We start from the raw sequence: 25223 nt of genomic DNA, 5'->3' as shown, positions 1-25223 counted from the left end.
ACATAATTTTTTTAAACGTATAATCTACCGATTATGTGCAGCAGAATAGGGTAGGTTAATTGAGATTCCCATGGAAATAAAATAGTATCTCATATCCAAAACAAAGAGGTGGAGTGGCGGCAAATCCATTTCGAATAAGAGAAATTTCGTATATGCATCTTCCTATATTTGAAATGCGGTTTTTGAAGCTGAGATGAAATATAGAATTAAATGTATGCTACAGTAAATGCGTTGAATCGGTGAAGCATATTGGTAATGCACCAATCTTCTCGGTAAGTTTGATAAATTTTGCAACATTTATCACTTTTACTGGCGATTATGTGCATAATCCTTTTAGACCCTGTATGCACAAACGTGCAGGTTGCTTTTTTTCACTTTAAATATTCTTTTTTTATCCTTAGGGATGTTCAGCCCAAACTTCAAGAATTGTGCATTATCATTGAAATCAAAGCTGAAGTCCCTGAGGTTAAAAAAAAATCTACAGAGAAAAAACAACCCCTTCCACAGGGCCATAGTGTGCTTTCTCTGAGCATTTTTTTCTTAGAGTCTCCTTGAAATGAAGTCAGAAAAAGGACGAGTTATAAAGGCCCCCTATTTGGCTCGAGGGCAAGGGGCACAACCCAAGTTGCCTCAGCCTAGTTACCGGACTGCCCCTTTCATTTCTTAGTACTGGGTTTGAAAGGGATAATTTCAAATGAAGTTCATAAGTTTTATAAATATGAAAGAAATCATACAAAAATATCACTTTAATTTAGCCACTTTTATTATCAGTTTAGCTCCTACATGATGTGTGCACTACACATATTTTACCATAAAAATGCAATTAAAATAAGTGTGAATAAGATAGATCCTTTGTGATAAGTATCCTGTGTTAAATGCATGATATTTTGTTGTTTTTTAATGTTTTTAAATCTCTTAATTAAATCAAACAAGTTGGTTTTTATGCTTGTTTACAAGTTAAATAGCAGTAATCCCATTCTAGGAAGAAGGCTTTTCCAACTACATCCTTTTATATCCAACCGGGGGGGGGGGGACAGGTGCGGGGGTGATGGGGACGATAACCCTACCAAGAGCCTGATAATGTGGGAAAATGAATCTGTCCTGTATTTTATGGGACAACAATGACTAGAAAAAATCGCCTCCTCTGACACATCACTCTGGATCAGTGCCTGGGAAAGAGGGTGCCGACTACTGTTTTTGCACAGGGCACCACTAAGTCTAAGACTGGCCCCGTCTATTAAAAACTGATGTGGAAAAAGTCACTAAAAGCACTATACATGCCTACATTGTTCTCTACCCTAGACCCTCCTATCGAGACGGGGGGGGGGGGGGCTAACTGTCCCCTTACTCCCATTATTGACATACCTGAAAAATGATTTTTGGTTAGAGCCAATATTACCTATCAGCCTCTAGATTCAACTTCCTTTTTGCTATCCCTTATCACTTTCTACCATGCCCTTTCATCAGTAAACAATGACAGGTTCCTCGTCCACTTTTATAGTCTCTGAATGCTCTTTTCTTTTCAAGATAAAGATTATACACACTATCCATGAACCAGAGGGGGCATGATGTACAGACATGCTTTTTATGAACAAAGGGTATGATGTCATGCAAAACTGAGGACAACTTTGTACTAAATTCTTCCCATTGACTTACTACTCCGACTAATTCCAACCGGTCCTTGAAAATTTCCACTATCTTTTCTCTCAAAAGATCAAAGTTGGTTCTGCGAAAACAAGGTTCCATTCTTGTTATAAACCTTGCCTGAAGAAAAATTACAGAGAATAATAAATACTGAAATGAAAACATTAGACTAATGCCCGATTTTCTAACCAAGAATTTTGAAAATTTTGAGTATCAATTTGTTCTTTTAACAAATTAATTTTAGGAATTGCTGATACCTTAAACAATGTATTTGACAAGTTTAAAAAATGGAAATTGATTTTATTATTTTTTAAACTTCTTAATTGATATACAATACAGTGGAGATCCTGCTTATAACAACCATTAAGAAAAAATATAATTTTATTTAATAATTATTACAAATTATGATTTGTGTGAAACCTAATATACCATACAACAAAAACTATTCAGAAGGAATTTTTTTTTTTCATTTTAAAAAATTCATACCTGTTGATAAACAAACAAAAAATTAAAAAAAAAATGATAAAGCTGAATTAAACTTACAATAAATACATTTTGAAAGATACTTGTTACAATTATTCACAGAAATAATTGCTGCTTACAAAATATTTAATATAAAAATTATATTTACTTTAAAAAAATTTTAAACAGTGTTATACAAACACAAAGTCAGTTAAAAATAGATTAATAGCAACCAAAATCAAAATAAATAAAAAAACAACATAAAATTAATTGATTAATGTCCGCAAGATTAATTAATGTCCACAAGAACACTAGAAACACCTGAAGCAGGGGCGATAGATCTGTTGTGTGATTAGACATGAAGAGATACACAGAAACTAATGCTCAATCGTGCCCACCACTTGGAGGCGAGCACACCACTAACTACACACACCCGCTCATACATTTCATCCACAGGTGGGCGATTTCCCTCTCCCACTGCATCTGAAAAGATTCTAATTCAATAGCAGTTCTCGAGTTAGGATGGCATGTGGAAGAGGTATGGCTATGAGCATCAGCAGGTGCTCCATCTGCATCTGAAAGAGGCCTTAAAAGAAGTGTTTTGAACAATTAATCTCTTAAAGTGAATCTGAAATATTTTCTAGATCAGCAGTTCTCAACCTTTTCTGACTCGCAGAGCCCTTTCTGGTCTACAATTTATATGGAGGAGCCCTGTGGGCACATTTTTTATTTATTCACCAAAGTTACTGATTTATTTTCCTTGAGTGGCCGCGGAGCCCCAAAGGCTCGCAGAGCACCGGTTGAGAACCGCTGTTTTAGATAGTAATGTAGGAAATAAGAAGTAAAATATCTTAGACATCAACTATTAATAAATAGCTAGAAGTCAAAGCTGTTACTCTTGCTTCTTACCAAATGTTAGGTTCAAAGGGGAAACAACTTTTCAGAAATGGTGTGTACATTTCCTCCTCTTTTCACATCAGCCAGCTTACCAAAAAACAGTGAGGTAGACCAGCATACCATGGAATGCAAGTTTTTGTATCCAGGCAATTTTAAAATACAGTGGACTCCAAGAATCAGTTGAATTGGCTAGTTCGAACCTTGTCTATTCCCTGCATGTCTGGGTCCCCTATGTTTCACTGACTGCATTCATATGTAGTTTAAGCTCAATGTGTTTGTGTTTAATACTATAATCTTGATTTATTAAAAACGTCAGATACACTACGCTTTTGTGTATTAATTTTGGTAGTTATAGCTTTTAATAGAGAAATTCTTACAAAAATAGATGAACTAAATAGAAAAAAATATGGGATGTCTATAATCGAAGTTGGCTTGTTTAACTACACATCAGAAAGCTATGAAACTTTGGGAGTGTCTTAATTAAAGGATAGGAAAAACTGAGGAGAAATATTTATATATTTCTTCTCAGTTTCTTAACTGAGTGAAGAAACTACTTCTGTTAACTTCTACCTTTCATCTGTATTTGTGTTTTATTAACTCATAAAAAAATGAAAAAAAACATTTTAAGATTCTCTGTCATCACTAGAGTGAGAACATCACAAAAATTTGCTGAGATTTGTGTAGCCTTCTTTATTTGTATGAGTCTGTTCTCAGCCATTAGACATACAAAATTTTCTTTGAGCTTTTTATCATTATTTGTATAGACTCTGCCATTTTTACAAAATCTTATACAGTCAATCCTGCTTATAATGTTTCCACTTGGACCGTTTTCCCACTTAATATGACATTTTTGTAGCCCCAACTCTAACTAATTCTCATTAATATTTCCCCTTTTAAAGCGTTTTCTCCCTTACAACGCTTTTTCATGACAGTTTTATGAAAAACATTACAAGTGGAATCCACGGTAAATCCATTAATAGACGAGGAGAAAAAAATTTTCTTTTCAGCTGTATCAAATACAGACCTGAAATGTTAATACCTCTGTGCTGTATTTTAATTAGATGAGAATCACTGTTATCTTATATTAAATTTAAAATCATTTTTTTAGGAAGCTTGCAGATTTTTGAAAAACTCTTCAGATACTGACAAGACTTTGTTATTCAATATTTTGAAAGCAGCTTCAGTATTCCAGAACTACACAGGATCTGTGAAATGCTTCAACATTTCATCATCAAGTGGCAAACACTTAGGAACAGAGGCATGGAATTATCAGGTATAATCATAACCCCCCCCCCCACATGGAGGGGAGTGGCTGACATTACTCCAGCTCTTAGGCCCAGAATGATTTTTCTTGTATTTTTACACTGTAAATTTACTTCAGAGGGGCCTGTGAAAAATCTTGGTGTAAGACTCACCTCCAGGATGTGGATATAATCATCAGCTTTATTTTTGATAGACTGATTACAAAATTTCTCTTCATAACAAGGAGCAAATTTTAAATAAAGTTTTTTTTTCCACAAGGTATATTTCATTAGGTATTACCATTTGAAGCTGATTACAGATAGCTATGCTTCTATTTGTTAGAAGTGTGTTTGTCTACAAAGTAGCATTATTATTTTCCTTTCAATGGAGTATAACATGTATTCCTTTTTATAGATAAAAATCAAGAGCCATCTGGCAGCTTAGTACTTCATGCACCAACCTCTATTTCAGTACTTTTGGGTTCACATTAAGTTTTGGTCATCTTCTTCCAAGCCCTTTGAGTGATTATCAAACAGGGATGTAGAGGTTGAAAACTATGTTGTGGTAAAGCAAGTTAATAACAAATAGCAAGAGTAAAGGTAGAGCCATCAACTGAACTTCATTTGAAAATCCATCATTAAGATTCATTTATAATGATAAGTAATTTTTTCAAACTATTCCAAAAGGAAAGTGTTATCAAGTTTCTGTTGAATCCACTTTAATTTCTTGATTGTAAGCCATATTCATAAAAATTGTTAAAGTTGAATTTTTTTTTTAAATGTGTTGTGTGTGCAATTTTGTATACGCCATACCTGGTCATCCAATTTTGTATTCATTAACCTTTCAAACAAATTTAATTCAGTAATATTCTAATTTTCACTCTCAATATTACATTCAGGAATTTATCAATTTTACAAGAGGACGTAATCCTTTATCATCTCTATTTATAATACATTAATGTAATGATAAATTTTTAATAAAAAAATTTAAAATGGATCAAAAATAAATTTGCTCATAATCAAATTTTTCACATGATCTCATAAGTGCAGGTTAGTCTTTAACTAACACCAAACAATCCAAAATTTGAGTTATCCATTATGTAGCTTGCTGACAAAAGCATAGAGAACTTTTCATTCATACTTTCCTGAGGTTTCTCCCTTTCATAAATATTGATTATGAATACAATCCATGCATGTGGTACTATATATATCAGCCCAGTGCTAATCATATATCTTCCCAATGACACATGGGCAATAGTACTTGGTAAGTGAAAAACTCTTTGATATTGTTTGAATCAAACTTTGTCTGACTAGAATGTATTAAACCTTGCAACTGCAGAAAGTGGCTGAAAGTAGCAACTATCTTCTGTTCACATTTTGAAAACGGAAAAAAAGACAGCATTTGAAATAAATCTATTTTTTTTCCCTTTGTGTATTTTAAATTAGTGAAAGAAAAAATACATCTCTAAAGTAGTAGTGTAACTTCAGTTTAGTAACATAATTTGTTCTGTAAACATGCTTATAATCCAAAACACTCATATATCAAAGCAAATTTTCCCATAAGAAATGATGGAAACTCAAATGATTCATTGCACAACTGTCTCTGTAGTCTCAAAAATCTGAGCCCCCAAAAGTTTGTGTTTCCATATAATCCAAGGCACTAAAAATTTTTCAAACTTCTTTCTTGAGAGAGCCTTTTTCTTTCGTTTTTTTTCTCCAAGAACCAAACTTCTTTGATTTTTCCAGTAATACTATGTAGTACATACGCATTATACAGTATTTTCAGTTTGAAAAGGACTAGGCAACCCTATAATGGGTAACTAGTTGTAATAAAATATTTGACTCCCTGGAATGGACATTGGCCATTTTAGTTTTCAGGAGTCGCTGAGAGAGAAGCAAGTTTGACTAGTTTTCTTCATAATGGTGGACGATAGCACTGCCCCCCCCCCCCCCCCCCAATTGCTTATATAAAATCATTGGAAAGGCAGTTTAAAAATTTTCAGTGTTTCAGCATAGTTTTACCATCAATCCTTCTCAAAGTCTTCTCAATCACTCTCTCATATTTGCACCCTTTTCATTCTTCATTTTTTTAACTTATCGTATGACATCGTAAGATCTCTACTCTGCACTGTTTGTAATCTCTGTGAAATATGATGAAAAAATACACGTAAAAGAAAGTTTGTTTCTATGCTAAGTTTGAACGATCATTAGACGTTGTTGCTAACAAAAGAAGCACTTTCCAAACACAAAAAAAATTGACTGTTTCTTCAAGTAATGAAAATTCTTATCTATATTTTACTCAAGAATAAAAATATGGTATGTATTCTAGAACTGCTTTTGCTTGTCTTTTTTTTTTAAATAAAACCAACATGTGAAACATTTTTTTTAAATTCTTTTTCGATAATATGAGGTGGCCTCTGTCCCATCCACCTCAGATTATAAATACTCTACATTTTATATTACTGTATTTTTGCTTATTTTTCATGGAAGGCTTGAGTATTTTTGGAATGATACAAAAGAGTGCAGGAACTTCACTTTGAAATCTTGCTTCTGTGAATGAAATTTTTGTAATTAGTTCAACTTGACAAATTGGCCCACAAGGCCCCCAATTCAAACAGAAGCCCTAAGCTGTTGAGTGTTTTGATTAATATGCATATGTGAGTACAGTATCTTTTTAATTTGGTCTTTCATTGAATTAATAAAAGCGGTCCATAAAAATGAAAATGTTTGGGCGTGGCCCCTGAACTTTGTTAAGACATTTGCAATAATGTGATGCTTGACGGACAACAATAAGCCAGCCAGACTAGTCTTCCTCCAAGAGACTTTAATATACTTACTACTCGTATTATAAAAATTCTCCACTTTATTAAGTGGAAATATGTTGAAACCTTGCTCATATTGCAAAAAATTGTTCATTTATCTAGTCAAAACTTGTTAGAAACATTTTCTTGTTTTGCAAAACACTCGTAAACCATGTTAATCATAATCTGAATGTTTACTATATGCATAAAATAAGACAGTATTTTAAACCCAGAAGAGAAATACTCTTTCTTCATCTTTTATATATGAAGGGTGCTCTCTTTGCTCTCCAGAGGTACACATGTGTACCTCATTTTTAACAATTTTAAATAGTTTTTAATGATTTTTTTTTCAAATTAAGACCTGAGGTACACATATTAAGAGAACCATAAATATTTTTTTTGGGCATTGTATTATATTTTTATCATTGTATATAGTCTTTTGTTTTTATAATTGCATTTTTAATTGGGTTGCTGTATTTTAGAAATATGACTCCATATTTGTTATGGCATCTTTTTCTCAGCCACCTTGTTGGGCATTTTGCCTGTTGTGGCCTTGTATTTGTATTCAAATGGTGCTAGTAGCATAGGGAAAGATAGACTTGAAAATCTGGGGGGACGTGATGATGATGTCAATTTGTATATATGCATATGCGTTAGATCAGTCGGCTCCGCCATTGTTGCTGTGGGTAGAGGAAATGCCCCATATCTCCACCCACAAGTTAGTAGAGATATCGACCCTAATTAATTAATCTGTTTTTTCTTTTTAAAGGGCATTTGACATACAATAAAACACAAATCAATCAAAAATAATTTTTTTAATAGTCAGTTTTGACCCATATGTGAAGAGGGTATTGCGGCCATCAGTAGAAACTATGGAGAATCTGTAGCAGTTAGCAACTCTGTTTATGACAACAAAAATTTAAATTAAGAGGTGATGCCTAAGCCCTCTTTCATTTTGCTCCAAGGCTATGATGTTGGGACGGCAGCAGGGGCACACTTTTTTTGGATAAATATGCAAAAAATTTGAGTTCCATAGAACAGCCTCGTTATAATGAACATTTTTGCAGTACAGCCTTATAACCATCAAGGTTTCCACATGGGCGGAGATACGGTGGGGGGGGGGGGGGTGTATCATCTTTGACGGGGCACACGATGATGCCTCCCGTCAAAAGTGGAGTCGACTGATCTAATGTATATGTTACGGTAAAAGCCCGAAATACTCTTGAAAACGTATTCATTTCGGTTGGTAAAAGCTGACATTTAGTGACTTTCATGAAAATTACTAAAACATTGCGAATTTTCTTAAATTTGAAAGCTTTCAATATCAATCACAACGATCCTGATGCTAATTAAGATCATAATTAATTAACTAATTAGTGATTCAGATTCATGAAAATTACTAAAAAATTGCGAATTTTATAATTTTTTCAAATTTCAAAGCTTTTCATTTATCAATCACAATGATCCCGATGCTAATTAAGATCAAAATTAATTAACTAATTAGTCATTCTAATTAGTGAAAATTACTAAAAAATTTCGAATTTTTTAATTTTCTCAAATTTGAAAGCTTTTTATTTATCAATCACAATGATTCCGATGCTAATTAAGACCATAATTAATTAACTAATTAATGATTCAAATTCGTGAAAATTACTAGAAAATTGCGAATTTTATAATTTTCTCAAATTTGAAAGCTTTTCATTTATTTCACAGTGATCCTGTGCTAATTAAGATAATAATTAATTCACTAATTAGTCATTCTAATTAGTGGAAATTACTAAAAAATTGCGAATTTTCTAATTTTTATAAATTTGAAAGCTTTATTTATCAATCACAACGATCCTGATGCTAATTAAGATCATAATTAATTAACTAATTAGTCATTCTAATTCATGAAAATTACTAGAAAATTGCGAATTTTATAATTTTCTCAAATTTGAAAGCTTTTCATTTATTTCACGATGATCCTGTGCTAACTAAGATCATAATTAATTAACTAATTAGTCATTCTAATTAGTGAAAATTACTAAAAAAATGCGAATTTTATCAATTTTTCAAATTTGAAAGCTTTTTATTTATCAATCACAATGATTCCGATGCTAATTAAGATCATAATTAATTAACTAATTAGTGATTCAGATTCATGAAAATTACTAGAAAATTGCGAATTTTATAATTTTCTCAAATTTGAAAGCTTTTCATTTATTTCACAGTGATCCTGTGCTAATTAAGATAATAATTAATTCACTAATTAGTCATTCTAATTAGTGGAAATTACTAAAAAATTGCGAATTTTCTAATTTTTATAAATTTGAAAGCTTTATTTATCAATCACAACGATCCTGATGCTAATTAAGATCATAATTAATTAACTAATTAGTGATTCAGATTCATGAAAATTACTAGAAAATTGCGAATTTTATAATTTTCTCAAATTTGAAAGCTTTTCATTTATTTCACAATGACCCTGTGCTAATTAAGATCATAATTAATTAACTAATTAGTCATTCTAATTAGTGAAAATTACTAAAAAAATGCGAATTTTATCAATTTTTGAAATTTGAAAGCTTTTTATTTATCAATCACAATGATTCCGATGCTAATTAAGATCATAATTAATTAACTAATTAGTGATTCAGATTCATGAAAATTACTAGAAAATTGCGAATTTTATAATTTTCTCAAATTTGAAAGCTTTTCATTTATTTCACAATGATCCTGTGCTAATTAAGATCATAATTAATTATCTAATTAGTCATTCTAATTAGTGAAAATTACTAAAAAATTGCGAATTTTATAATTTTCTCAAATTTGAAAGCTTTTCATTTATTTCACAATGACCCTGTGCTAATTAAGATCATAATTAATTAACTAATTAGTCATTCTAATTAGTGAAAATTACTAAAAAAATGCGAATTTTATCAATTTTTGAAATTTGAAAGCTTTTTATTTATCAATCACAATGATTCCGATGCTAATTAAGATCATAATTAATTAACTAATTAGTGATTCAGATTCATGAAAATTACTAGAAAATTGCGAATTTTATAATTTTCTCAAATTTGAAAGCTTTTCATTTATTTCACAATGATCCTGTGCTAATTAAGATCATAATTAATTATCTAATTAGTCATTCTAATTAGTGAAAATTACTAAAAAATTGCGAATTTTTTAATTTTCTCAAATTTGAAAGCTTTTTATTTATTTCACAATGATCCTGTGCTAATTAAGATCATAATTAATTATCTAATTAGTCATTCTAATTAGTGAAAATTACTAAAAAATTGCGAATTTTTTAATTTTCTCAAATTTGAAAGCTTTTTATTTATCAATCACAATGATCCCGATGCTAATTAAGATAACTAGTTAATTAACTAATTATTCATTCAAACTCGTGAAAATTACTAAGAATGTGAATTTTTTACTTTTTATAAAATTGAAAGCTTGCCATTTATTAATAGCAATGATCCCAATCCTAATTAATTAACTAATTAGTCATGCAAATTCACGAAAATTACTAAGAATGCGAAGTTTTTAATTTTCATAAATTTGAAAGCTTGTCATTTATCAATCAATATGATGTTGGGACGGCAGCAGGGGCACACTTTTTTTGGATAAATATGCAAAAAATTTGAGTTCCATAGAACAGCCTCGTTATAATGAACATTTTTGCAGTACAGCCTTATAACCATCAAGGTTTCCACATGGGCGGAGATACGGGAGGGGGGGGTGTATCATCTTTGACGGGGCACACGATGATGCCTCCCGTCAAAAGTGGAGTCGACTGATCTAATGTATATGTTACGGTAAAAGCCCGAAGAGTGGTAAAACCTAGGTTTTACCAAGTCGAGTTGGTAAAAGCCCGAAATACTCTTGAAAACGTATTCATTTCGGTTGGTAAAAGCTGACATTTAGTGACTTTCATGAAAATTACTAAAAAATTGCGAATTTTCTTAAATTTGAAAGCTTTCAATATCAATCACAACGATCCTGATGCTAATTAAGATCATAATTAATTAACTAATTAGTGATTCAGATTCATGAAAATTACTAAAAAATTGCGAATTTTATAATTTTTTCAAATTTCAAAGCTTTTCATTTATCAATCACAATGATCCCGATGCTAATTAAGATCAAAATTAATTAACTAATTAGTCATTCTAATTAGTGAAAATTACTAAAAAATTTCGAATTTTTTAATTTTCTCAAATTTGAAAGCTTTTTATTTATCAATCACAATGATTCCGATGCTAATTAAGACCATAATTAATTAACTAATTAATGATTCAAATTCGTGAAAATTACTAGAAAATTGCGAATTTTATAATTTTCTCAAATTTGAAAGCTTTTCATTTATTTCACAGTGATCCTGTGCTAATTAAGATAATAATTAATTCACTAATTAGTCATTCTAATTAGTGGAAATTACTAAAAAATTGCGAATTTTCTAATTTTTATAAATTTGAAAGCTTTATTTATCAATCACAACGATCCTGATGCTAATTAAGATCATAATTAATTAACTAATTAGTCATTCTAATTAGTGAAAATTACTAAAAAAATGCGAATTTTATCAATTTTTCAAATTTGAAAGCTTTTTATTTATCAATCACAATGATTCCGATGCTAATTAAGATCATAATTAATTAACTAATTAGTGATTCAGATTCATGAAAATTACTAGAAAATTGCGAATTTTATAATTTTCTCAAATTTGAAAGCTTTTCATTTATTTCACAATGATCCTGTGCTAATTAAGATCATAATTAATTATCTAATTAGTCATTCTAATTAGTGAAAATTACTAAAAAATTGCGAATTTTATAATTTTCTCAAATTTGAAAGCTTTTCATTTATTTCACAATGACCCTGTGCTAATTAAGATCATAATTAATTAACTAATTAGTCATTCTAATTAGTGAAAATTACTAAAAAAATGCGAATTTTATCAATTTTTGAAATTTGAAAGCTTTTTATTTATCAATCACAATGATTCCGATGCTAATTAAGATCATAATTAATTAACTAATTAGTGATTCAGATTCATGAAAATTACTAGAAAATTGCGAATTTTATAATTTTCTCAAATTTGAAAGCTTTTCATTTATTTCACAATGATCCTGTGCTAATTAAGATCATAATTAATTATCTAATTAGTCATTCTAATTAGTGAAAATTACTAAAAAATTGCGAATTTTTTAATTTTCTCAAATTTGAAAGCTTTTTATTTATTTCACAATGATCCTGTGCTAATTAAGATCATAATTAATTATCTAATTAGTCATTCTAATTAGTGAAAATTACTAAAAAATTGCGAATTTTTTAATTTTCTCAAATTTGAAAGCTTTTTATTTATCAATCACAATGATCCCGATGCTAATTAAGATAACTAGTTAATTAACTAATTATTCATTCAAACTCGTGAAAATTACTAAGAATGTGAATTTTTTACTTTTTATAAAATTGAAAGCTTGCCATTTATTAATAGCAATGATCCCAATCCTAATTAATTAACTAATTAGTCATGCAAATTCACGAAAATTACTAAGAATGCGAAGTTTTTAATTTTCATAAATTTGAAAGCTTGTCATTTATCAATCAATATGATGTTGGGACGGCAGCAGGGGCACACTTTTTTTGGATAAATATGCAAAAAATTTGAGTTCCATAGAACAGCCTCGTTATAATGAACATTTTTGCAGTACAGCCTTATAACCATCAAGGTTTCCACATGGGCGGAGATACGGGGGGGGGGGGGTGTATCATCTTTGACGGGGCACACGATGATGCCTCCCGTCAAAAGTGGAGTCGACTGATCTAATGTATATGTTACGGTAAAAGCCCGAAGAGTGGTAAAACCTAGGTTTTACCAAGTCGAGTTGGTAAAAGCCCGAAATACTCTTGAAAACGTATTCATTTCGGTTGGTAAAAGCTGACATTTAGTGACTTTCATGAAAATTACTAAAAAATTGCGAATTTTCTTAAATTTGAAAGCTTTCAATATCAATCACAACGATCCTGATGCTAATTAAGATCATAATTAATTAACTAATTAGTGATTCAGATTCATGAAAATTACTAAAAAATTGCGAATTTTATAATTTTTTCAAATTTCAAAGCTTTTCATTTATCAATCACAATGATCCCGATGCTAATTAAGATCAAAATTAATTAACTAATTAGTCATTCTAATTAGTGAAAATTACTAAAAAATTTCGAATTTTTTAATTTTCTCAAATTTGAAAGCTTTTTATTTATCAATCACAATGATTCCGATGCTAATTAAGACCATAATTAATTAACTAATTAATGATTCAAATTCGTGAAAATTACTAGAAAATTGCGAATTTTATAATTTTCTCAAATTTGAAAGCTTTTCATTTATTTCACAGTGATCCTGTGCTAATTAAGATAATAATTAATTCACTAATTAGTCATTCTAATTAGTGGAAATTACTAAAAAATTGCGAATTTTCTAATTTTTATAAATTTGAAAGCTTTATTTATCAATCACAACGATCCTGATGCTAATTAAGATCATAATTAATTAACTAATTAGTCATTCTAATTAGTGAAAATTACTAAAAAAATGCGAATTTTATCAATTTTTCAAATTTGAAAGCTTTTTATTTATCAATCACAATGATTCCGATGCTAATTAAGATCATAATTAATTAACTAATTAGTGATTCAGATTCCTGAAAATTACTAGAAAATTGCGAATTTTATAATTTTCTCAAATTTGAAAGCTTTTCATTTATTTCACAGTGATCCTGTGCTAATTAAGATAATAATTAATTCACTAATTAGTCATTCTAATTAGTGGAAATTACTAAAAAATGGCGAATTTTCTAATTTTTATAAATTTGAAAGCTTTATTTATCAATCACAACGATCCTGATGCTAATTAAGATCATAATTAATTAACTAATTAGTGATTCAGATTCATGAAAATTACTAGAAAATTGCGAATTTTTTAATTTTCTCAAATTTGAAAGCTTTTTATTTATCAATCACAATGATCCCGATGCTAATTAAGATAACTAGTTAATTAACTAATTATTCATTCAAACTCGTGAAAATTACTAAGAATGCGAATTTTTTACTTTTTATAAAATTGAAAGCTTGCCATTTATTAATAGCAATGATCCCAATCCTAATTAATTAACTAATTAGTCATGCAAATTCACGAAAATTACTAAGAATGCGAAGTTTTTAATTTTCATAAATTTGAAAGCTTGTCATTTATCAATCACAACGATCCTGATGCTAATTAAGATAATAATTAATTAACTAATTAGTCATTCAAAATAGTGAAATTTAGTAAAACTGCGAATTTTCCAATTTTAATATACTTAAAAATTTGTGATTCATTAATCACAATGATCTGGATGATGAAAATCATAATTAATTAAGTAGTTATTTACTAAGAATCATGAAATTATTGAAAAACATCATCGAGCGCACGTATGAAAAATTTGGTGAAGCATACGGACTCACTTTATAGCGAGCATAGATATTACGAATTTTCATCTACTAAGAGGTTTTTTCATATGCTCCGTGAATTCCCTATTAGTCTTCCGGATAATTTCTCTCACAAGTCCTTGAAATGAGGAGAGAATGAAACAAAATGCTGGATGTCACACATTTATTTCACAGAACAGGTAGAAACGCTAAAACCAGGAATGTCTTATAAATGACAGAGAGCGATCTCGTCTTCTCAATCTCAACAACTGTGTTAGTTTTTTATAGACAAATGAAATTTCCGAGAAATTTCAGCTGTATTTCAGGTTTGGTGGAGCTACCGTCTGGTCGAAGAAGTTTCCCAAAATGTCCCAGACCAATCGCGCTGTCTCCTCTTTCCCCTTCCTTATGGCCCCGATAACTTTGAGGCCTTCAACAAATTGTGCTAAACATAATTTTCGACTTAGTTATCTGTGTTATTTTGCATCAACGAAAAACGATTTCAGCGAAGTAAGCCAATATTTTATACATTTTCAAGCGTTTTTTAAACAGGAATTGTCTACAAATGTCTTTGTGTTCTTACCTGAACCTTCTTATCTGACAATTTACTCTGTACAACGCTTAGGTGCAGTTGATAATGGCCATTTTCTTCTTTTTTTGTACTAGGAAACGTTACATCAGGTTGTTTTTTTTGTATTTACTTCAAATACTACTTCAAAATTTGGTATTTACTTAAAATACTTCTTTGGTTAACCGTTTTTATTGTTTCCGTTGAGTCCTGTCTGTTTTTTTTTATCTTGCTTAACGCATCATTTTCTAGGTCGGTATGAATATAACGAAGCTAATGTACAACGAATACATTTGATCAATTTCCCGACTTCATTACAAACGGGTCGACTGTACTGAGAAAAAAAAAAAACGATTGACAAATATTGTAAACAAATAAAATTGATTAAACCTATATTTGTTTTAAGAACGCTAAGATTGTTAAGTGCGTATCATGCATTTAAAATAAAAAATTCTCATTTCGCTAGAACGCATTTGTTTCAAAACGGTACTGTTCCAACAAACTTCGCGTATTATGAATGTTTTCGCTGTTTTCTGCTTCATTATGAATGGGTGGACTGTAATTAATTGGTGATGATGACGTAAATTATAACAAATGTTCTCATTTCGGGCTTACTTACAGGTGTTGCCGTCTTAATACATGGGACCAGCAGTGCACTGCCTGGGGCGGCCTCAAGTGAAAACAGGGGTCTCATAAAATTGGTATATGGTAAAAAAGTTAGCGAGTTTAAGCATATGAATTGATAGACAAGTATTTCTATTCAGTTATGGAGCCTCAGAAAAATCACTTTATCCTGAGGCCCACAATGCTTTTAAGACGGCCTTGCTTGTAACTTTACAGTACAGAAAACGGGTCGTCTTAGGAGCATCATGGGGGCCCCCTACCTGGCAAATTCTTGAAAATTTCAACCAAGTCTCATTTTTGTGAGGCCCCTTTCCTCTTGAGGCCCCCGAGTCGTTGCCGGGTGGGCAAATGAATTAAGACGGCACTGTCAGAAAACAATAGAGAAAAACACCAAGAGGTAACAGGAAAAACTGATACAAGAAAAAGAAGGGGGAAATATTAGATTTTATAGCTAAACATTATATGGTACACCGGCGTAAAAACATTTTCGGATCATATAATAGGTGTAGAAGACTATCACTTTTAAGATAAATTATTTAATTTCCCTGACTGAGAAACTGTCTGAAAAACTTACTGAGAAACTGTCTCTGCCACAGAATCGCATTCATCGAAATATTTACTCATTTATTGCAGCAAGGTTGGCTGTTGTGGCACTTGCTGTTGCACAGTAAATTGGCCGATCTACATAAGCACGTTTTCGAGGTGCACTTTTTTACACAGTTGCATTTTTTAAAACCTTGTCCACCAACTAAAGAAAGTTTTTTCACTACTTCACGAACACTTACTCTCTCATCTCCAACTTCTTCAATGCTTAGAAAATTTTCTCGGCATAATGTGAATTGATTCCTGGTATATAACGCTTTCAGCTTTCCCTTCTTGGTGCCCAGCTCATAAAATTCTCCATCTATAACGGCTGTAATTACAGCTATTATAGATTTCGGATCCATCTTCGCTCTATCAATGTCCGGCACCTTCAATGTCACATTTTGTCCGAGTGTTGGCTTTTGGAGCATTTTGGAGGACGTTTCTTTCATTTTTTTCGCTTGTTTCGCAAGCCCGTCTCTTGCGATCTCCCGGAACCTTTTTACTTTTTCAGCTCGGTCAACAGCTGGAATTGCTGTGTTAGGGGTTTCTTCTTTTTCAGTTTTGTCATTCAGAGATGCGCTCACTTCCGTGGTTACAGTTTCTGTTTCATTACATGCTGGTTCATTTCCGTCTTCAACATTTTCTTCGTCACTCTTTTGTTCACAATCTACAATGATTTTTTCTAAATCTTCTTCGGTTGTCAGATTGCTTGTGAACTTTTGTGGGATAGCACAGCTTGCGATTCCCAGTTTCATAGAAACTCCAAACATGGCTTCATAAGGAGAACATTTGATGCCGTCGTGATAGGCTCTATTTTTCATCGCTTGAATGAATCTCAAACCGTCCGACCACTTTGTTGAGTCGTTCCTCTCCATCCATGTAGCCAACATGTTCTCAACATCTTGGTTGGCACGCTCAACAGAACCTTGTGACTCACTGTGTCGCGGTTTACCGTGCACTATTTTCAGATCCTTCCACATTGCACACAAACTATTTATTATCTGGTTACAAAATTCTCTTCCGTTGTCGGAGTGAAGAATGTTTGGTGCACCAAAAGTTGTGAAAATATCCAACAGATGATGAGCAACTTCCTCAGCTTTTTTGTTTTTTAAGGGTCGGAGAAGAACGAACTTCGTTAAATGGTCTTGATAAACAAAAATGAATTTCATTTCACCGTCTGGATTCGACTGCATGCCAATCAAATCAATTTGGCATCTTGAGTTCATCTCATCATGTAGAATGGGCTTAACAACAAGACCTTTTCTCAAACGTTTTTGTTTTTTTTGACATGGTTCACAAATTCGTAAATACGTTACAATTGACTCTACAGTCACGTTCTTGTACTTACGGTTCAGTTCTTTGATCATTCGGGTTCTGCCGCCGTGGCCAACTGCGATATGAGCTTCATCTATAACTTTGAACAGTTCATCGAAAGTCACGTAGTAGATGATTTCTTTATTTTCTGCGGACAGAGGCACTATAAGCTTATCTTCTCCTCCTATGCTAAGAACATCATAACGTTTCAAACGTCTGTAGTGGACAGTTTGTTTAACTTTTGCTCTTTTAGCTTCTTTCACTTCATGCAACACTGAATTATATTTCTCATTCGTCAAATAAAAGTTGTTAACATCCTTATTTTCAACTGACTGATTTAGAAGATCGTAAAACTTTTTTTGCATAGTATCCATTTTCCTCAGAGATTCAGAGTACTCGAAGAAATTAAGACGGCGGGACGCACATTCCCGCCACCACATCTGCACATGCGCGTTTCTGCTTCATGATGGGGCAGCGCCATCTCGTGATGGACGCTGTCGCCAATATTTTTTTAACTAGATCATTGTTTCCCAACTTGAGCGCTAACGCCCACCGGTGGGCGCTGAGAAGTCTGTGGGTGGGTGGGGGGGGGGGGCATTTGGTGTTCAAGTCATATTAGCCCGGTTTACATGTGCAATATTGCGATAGCATTAACAGTTCTGGCGTCGATTTGAATTTTTTCCACTCGTAGGGAGAAAAGTAAAGAAAGGAGGAAGAAATACTATATTTACATCAACACCTTCTATAGCTAGTGTTGATTTACATCCTCTTGGGGAGTTTCGCTGCGCATACCCTTTTCCCATAATCCTTTGCGATTTTTCGCAAACAGAGTTGCTAGTTTTCCCGCCAAATTATGTTTGTTTGGAAAAGGTTCAGCGAAAAACTTGGCTGTGGTGGGTGCAGGATTTCTCTCTTATTTTTTCATTTCCCATACAAACGATGCTATTGAGTTGGCGTTTAGGACAAGGTGCTGCACTTCTGAGCACTGCAGAAAATTCAAGGCCATGTAGATCTGCACGCATTTCCTGGGCGCGTGCAACAGTGAACTGGACCAAGTGCATCTATGCATGTTGTATTAGAGGTTGGTATTGTAAACACCAATGAAATCAATAAATTAATTTAAAAACTTGTCCTTGTTTTCAATATATTATGTACAATATAGTTTACTGGGGGGGAGGGCGCTAATTCCAAAAAGGTTGGGAACCTATGATTTAGATCAATGATTCTTAACGTCCCCTGTGGGCGATAGAATGTTCTGGCGGGGGGGGGGTTGAAGCCACGGGTATAACATAGAATCCTATGGGTTAGATTGCGTTGGGGGCGGGGGGGGGGGCCATAGAGGAAAAAATTTCTGAAGAAGGGGGTGATGGGACAAAGGTTGGGAAACTATGATCTAGATCCATGTTTCCCACTGCCCCACAGGAGGTCACTGTGATGAGAATTTTATTTTTAATGAGAACAATTTCATGGGTTGCGAACAGAGAAGTTTTCTGCATGACAAATACAAGAACACAACAGGTAGAATGCACAACGAAAAAAAAAATGATTTTTTTCTTCAGCACTTCATTGGGCATTTTGCCTGTTGTGGTTTTGTATTTGTATTGAAGCAGATGGCTGAAAAAAAACAACCCATAAAAATGTTTTTCATTCTGACGGTTCTTACAATTAAATGAAATTTTTTACATGTTTAATGCATTCCAGTTTTCTATATTATGTGTTTTGAAACTTCATGTGCTGTTTTTCTGTTATCAGCTCGAGCAATTAATTTTTTTTTTTTTTTGCTTCTCACTTATACTTTATTACGTCTAACCATACGTCTAACGTATGGGGGAAGCGCTGGACAGCAAAAAAAAAAAAATTAGCATCGGGATCGTTGTGATTAATAAATGAAAAGCTTTGAAATTTAAAAAAAATTATAAAATTCGCAATTTTTAGTAATTTCCACGAATTTGAATCACTAATTAGTTAATTAATTATGATCTTAATTAGCATAAGGGTCGTTGTGATTGATAAAGCTTTCAAATTTATGAAAATTAGAAAATTCGAAATTTTTTAGTAATTTCCACTAATTAGAATGACTAATTAGTTAATTAATTATGATCTTAATTAGCACAGGATCATTGTGAAACAAATGAAAAGCTTTCAAATTTGAGAAAATTATAAAATTCACAATTTTCTAGTAATTTTCATGAATTTGAATCACTAATTAGTTAATTAATTATGATCTTAATTAGCACCGGGATCATTGTGATTGATAAATAAAAAGCTTTCAAATTTGAAAAATTGATAAAATTCGCATTTTTTTAGTAATTTTCACTAATTAGAATGACTAATTAGTTAATTAATTATGATCTTAATTAGCACAGGATCATCGTGAAATAAATAAAAAGCTTTCAAATTTGAAAAATGATAAAATTCGCATTTTTTTAGTAATTTTCACTAATTAGAATGACTAATTAGTTAATTATGATTTAATTAGCACAGGATCATCGTGAAATAAATGAAAAGCTTTCAAATTTGAGAAAATTATAAAATTCGCAATTTTCTAGTAATTTTCATGGATTTGAATCACTAATTAGTTAATTAATTATGATCTTAATTAGCATCAGGATCGTTGTGATTGATAAATAAAGCTTTCAAATTTATAAAAATTAGAAAATTCGCAATTTTTTAGTAATTTCCACTAATTAGAATGACTAATTAGTGAATTAATTATTATCTTAATTAGCACAGGATCACTGTGAAATAAATGAAAAGCTTTCAAATTTGAAAAAATTATAAAATTCGCAATTTTCTAGTAATTTTCACGAATTTGAATCATTAATTAGTTAATTAATTATGGTCTTAATTAGCATCGGAATCATTGTGATTGATAAATAAAAAGCTTTCAAATTTGAGAAAATTAAAAAATTCGAAATTTTTTAGTAATTTTCACTAATTAGAATGACTAATTAGTTAATTAATTTTGATCTTAATTAGCATCGGGATCATTGTGATTGATAAATGAAAAGCTTTGAAATTTGAAAAAATTATAAAATTCGCAATTTTTTTAGTAATTTTCATGAATCTGAATCACTAATTAGTTAATTAATTATGATCTTAATTAGCATCAGGATCGTTGTGATTGATATTGAAAGCTTTCAAATTTAAGAAAATTCGCAATTTTTTAGTAATTTTCATGAAAGTCACTAAATGTCAGCTTTTACCAACCAAAATGAATACGTTTTCAAGAGTATTTCGGGCTTTTACCAACTCGACTTGGTAAAAACCACTCTTCGGGCTTTTACCGTAACATATATATGAATTGACATCCATCATCGTGCCCCCAGACTCCCAAGTCTATCTCCGCCTATAGGTTTCCACTAGAAACTTTACGTTGGATACCCCTGAAATAGAGAGAACAGACATAGGAACACAGAAACAAAAAAAAACTTCACGTCAGGTTTCACTACACGTACACACACATTCCCGCATGTACCGATTTTTTGGATGTTCCGCGGGGGGGGGGGGGGTGCATGTGTGGTGTAGCAGTAGTAGGTAGGGCCTCCAAAAAATGGCTCGGGGATCCATGATGTTCTTAAGTCAGCCACCTCGTTGGGCAATTTGCCTGTTGTAGATTTGTATTTGTATAAATGGGCAGTCAGAACATTCTGGAGCCAAAACACAGCACCACATTAGAGATATTTCTAGTATGGTGTTGGCTGAAAGAGGCATTTGTCTTGAGATGAACAAGGAATCCAAACTTGTGATGGGGGATTTGACTAGAAAAAGGAAAATCAATTGGAAAAATGCTGATAAAGAGTGAAAAGATCCTTAACAAAAAAGAGGAACCTAATTTTTTTCAGAAACCAGCTTCTCTAGAGATAGGTGGCATTTTTTGGAAGTAAAAAGTGTGTTGAGGTGAATTAAGAAGTGAATAGCATTTCAACACTGAAAAGTATGGTATTTACACGCACTTATTTATCTACTTATGCTTTTCCTTCAAAATTATTTGGATGTGTAAAAATTTGTGAGAGTGAAAACAGTTATAAAAAATCTGTCATAAAAAATGCCGCTCCCTGCAATCAAGCCATCTCGTCACCGCATGCCTGGTGCTGGCCCTGCATTACAGAAGCAAGTCACTCATGGCTATTAATAAGCTGAATTAGCACTTATAAATGGAGTACTTCAATGCCAAAAATTTATCATTGAATGAAAATGAAAAACTCTCAGACATTAATTTTGAAATATCTCTAGAGCAAAATGTCATGTTATAAGAAATTCAAACAGGTGAAAACCACTTTGATGAAAAGGCATTCAACAATATGGCAAATCATAATATTGACAAAAAGGGTCATTCCCATGAGAGTGAACATTTTTTCTCTTTCCTGGTGGACCAAAAAACTCCACCATATAACACGCTAAAACAAAGCAAGAATGAGATGAGGGTATTTGTGTGTGAAGGGCATCTATATATATATATATATATATATATAGTTCTTGTTAGGGTTGCAATGTGTGTAGTATCTCCACCAAAAAGTGGTCTAAAGTATTTCACAGGCATACCATCATGGCCAAAATCTGCTTGCATATGAAGTGTCAAAATGGATATGTAATCTCTATTAAATTTTTAAATATGTAAATAGAAATTGACATACTGTTTTTTTGCTATCTTGTTTTTTTATCTTAGACATGTACTGAAATGGTGATGCCTGTCTGCCAGAATGGAGTTACTGATATGTTTGAATCATCTGCTTGGAATTTTGAAGATTATTCAAAGGAATGTATAAAAAAATATCGTGTGAAACCAGATGAAAAAAAAGCACTTATTATGTATGGAGGAAGAAACATCACGGCAGCAAGCAATATAGTTTTTAGGTACATTGATGTTTTATAAACACACCATTGTGTTTGAAATTTGATTTCTTGAAAAGAAAAACGTTCAGAAAAGATTCAAATAACCAAATTATTTTCTTGGCTTCTCTTCGGCCAGTGAGGGAAACTATTTTTAACACAGCATGTTTTCAATTTTTCCATTACATAATGATGCAGTTTATTACAAAGATACTTTGGCTTACGAGTATTAAAAATTCAGTTCAGGAATTTTTTAATGAACAAATATTTTTTGGCAGTTTTTCAGACTTACCTGACATATACAGATTTAGCTAATGAATTTTTCCATGGATATGGATGCTCACGCAGGTGTGCATTCAGCTCATAACATATTCACATTACGAGCTGAAATTTTGAGCCCATTATCAGAATTACTGTCACTCAAGTTTGATGAATTTATGCCGGAATCAGTCTCTAGACAAACCTCTCTCTTTCAAAAAGGTTGAGCCATTTTATATAAAATAAATGAAGATAAAAGAAAAATTCATTTAAAGAGCGAAGCACAGACTTGAATGTTTCCAGTGCACATGGTAAAATTCTTAGCATGAAACTAAATGTGGTCTGGACATTCCAAAAGCTTATCTTGTCAACCTGCATGTATAAGACAGAAAAATGAGCTGAGACCCTATCCCGTTGGGGGACACCTATGAAATCGACTAGGTTGTGTGCATTGTGTATATAATGCATAAAGATCTTAAGTTTCTCTCACTTTTCCTTCATCCAATTGTAGAGTTGTCCATTTCAGCCTTCAATCAGTTTTCATCTTTTTTATAGTGCTTGTTAGTGTTTTATAATACTAAATTAAATTAAAATTAAATTTTTGGCAGTGCCAGAACAAATCAAACGATTTTTAATAGAAGCCTATGAGAAATCATGTTTCGGCTAATGAATATGATTTCATAACAATTATTTTTATTAGTTTAGGTACCACTGTGGATGCAGTACTAGTTTTATGAATGATAAATCTAGGTCTCTCTCTGAGGTTTCTAGCATTAAAGCTCCCACAGAACCCTTGTTGGTTACGAGCCTGTTTCATGGGATCAAAACAAATTTTGAATATTTCTTTAATATACTGAGTGCCCAGTAAAGTTTGCATAACTTCAGTGGTTCGTAGATCCTCTTTTAATTTATAAAAATTCCCAATTTGCTTCCAACAAAAGAATAATTTGAAGAAAAAATTGCAGTGCAATACTTTTCTTGAATTCCTTCCATGGTTCAAATTTCCACAGTAAACGGTGTGGCAGTATCACATCAAAACATTGTCTATGCTATCAAGCATTTGTCACCTATTTTAATTATTTTTAATCTATCTCATCGTTCAAAATATTTTCATTTGAGAGTGTCTTGATGAGGAGCTATCCTTGGTTGAATAGATCAAGAGGGAAAACTGCCAGAATTAGTTTTTCCCAATTCAAATTATCTGAATTTTTTTCAATGACACTGCGCTACTCTAAACAATTAGAATATGTATTAATTTAATTAAAATTTAGTTGATGATTAACTCTTTGAATACCTAACAATGTTCTGTCCATATTTTATCAATTATAATTGTTAAAATCACAAATATAAATTACATTTCCCTAGTTGTTTTGAGCAGTGTATTTCATCAAAATAAAAGAACAGGGTGAGTGTGTTTTGGGAGTAGAAATAATAATAAAGTTTATTTTTTCAGCTCTCCTGGGCTCTAGGATTTTCAACATTTGATTCAGCAGAACCCCAAACATGCTCTCATAGAACCATAGGGTTCTGCGGAACATCAACTGTAAACCTTGATCTACGTGTATGACAACTTTTGCCCCTTTTTGGACTGTCATATACACTGCTGGCCACCCAAATTGCAACACCAAGAAAGACAAGAGATATCGCAACAATATTTATTTTGTAGATAACATGTTGACCAAGCATCAAATGATTAAATTTATAGACTTCTGTGAAGTGTGGTTCCTTCCAAAATCAGTAGCTAGAGTAGCCGCCATTGTTGGAGATCACCGCTGCCACACGCCTCGGCATTAATTCAAAGAGACTTTGGATGTGTTCTTGGGGTACAGCAGACCAAGCAGCTTCCACGCGTTGCCAAAGTTGATCTGGTGTGGCAGCTGGGGATGTAATCTGGGTCAATCGTTGAGCAACCATGGACCACATGTTTTCTATCGGCGAAAGATCCGGAGAGACAACCTTTGGACAATGCGTGCCACGTGTGGTCGCGCATTATCCTGTTGAAATATGGCTGTGGACAAGCCCTGAAGGTAAGGAAGGACAACTGGCTCCAACACCTCGGAGATGTAGCGCTGGCTTTTTAAAGTACCGGCAATGCGTACTAGAGGAGTGCGAGAGTGATATCCAATACCGCCCCATACCATAATACCCGGTGCAGGACCAGTGTGGCGGTGCATAACGCAGCTGTTCAGCATCCTCTCTCCACGGTGTCTCCAGACTCGAATCCGACCATCGTGGTGTTGCAGACAGAAGCGTGACTCGTCAGTAAAGACAATTTCATTCCATTGTGCCGTCCACATCCTTCTTTCATCGCACCATTGTCGGCGGAGACGTCTGTGGTTCTGCGTCAAGGGTAGACGAAGCAATGGACGTCTTGCGGACAGACCACTCTGCTGTAAACGGCGTCGAATGGTACGCGCAGACACTGGATGATGCGGTACAGACTGAATGTGCTGTGCTATGGTTCGTGATGTGGCTGAGCGATCCGTCACTGCCATACGCACAATACGCCTGTCATCACGTGAAGTGGTGCAC

General features: G+C 32.6%; 1 protein-coding gene across 3 annotated transcripts in view; it reads left to right on the top strand.

The window, feature by feature from the left end:
* The window catches only part of LOC149085122 (lysosomal Pro-X carboxypeptidase), a 55276-nt gene that overhangs the window by 25050 nt on the left and 5003 nt on the right, over positions 1 to 25223 (top strand). For 2 of the 3 annotated variants that reach the window (XM_089232934.1, XM_089232935.1), the window contains exons 7-8: positions 4112 to 4276; positions 22270 to 22457. In XM_089232934.1, coding sequence (XP_089089060.1) covers positions 4112 to 4276; positions 22270 to 22457 — 353 coding nt within the window. Of the gene's footprint in view, positions 1 to 4111; positions 4277 to 4659; positions 6569 to 22269; positions 22458 to 25223 lie in introns of those variants that run through there. The other variant, XM_089232936.1, reaches the window with a different exon arrangement.

The sequence above is a fragment of the Pholcus phalangioides genome, unplaced genomic scaffold (assembly GCF_987345545.1).
Source record: "Pholcus phalangioides strain wild (caught in Gottingen) unplaced genomic scaffold, Ppha-v1.0 ptg000007l_1, whole genome shotgun sequence".
Lineage (NCBI taxonomy): Eukaryota > Metazoa > Arthropoda > Arachnida > Araneae > Pholcidae > Pholcus > Pholcus phalangioides.
Note: the sequence above shows the minus strand (reverse complement) of the source record. Positions and strands in the feature narration are given on the sequence as shown.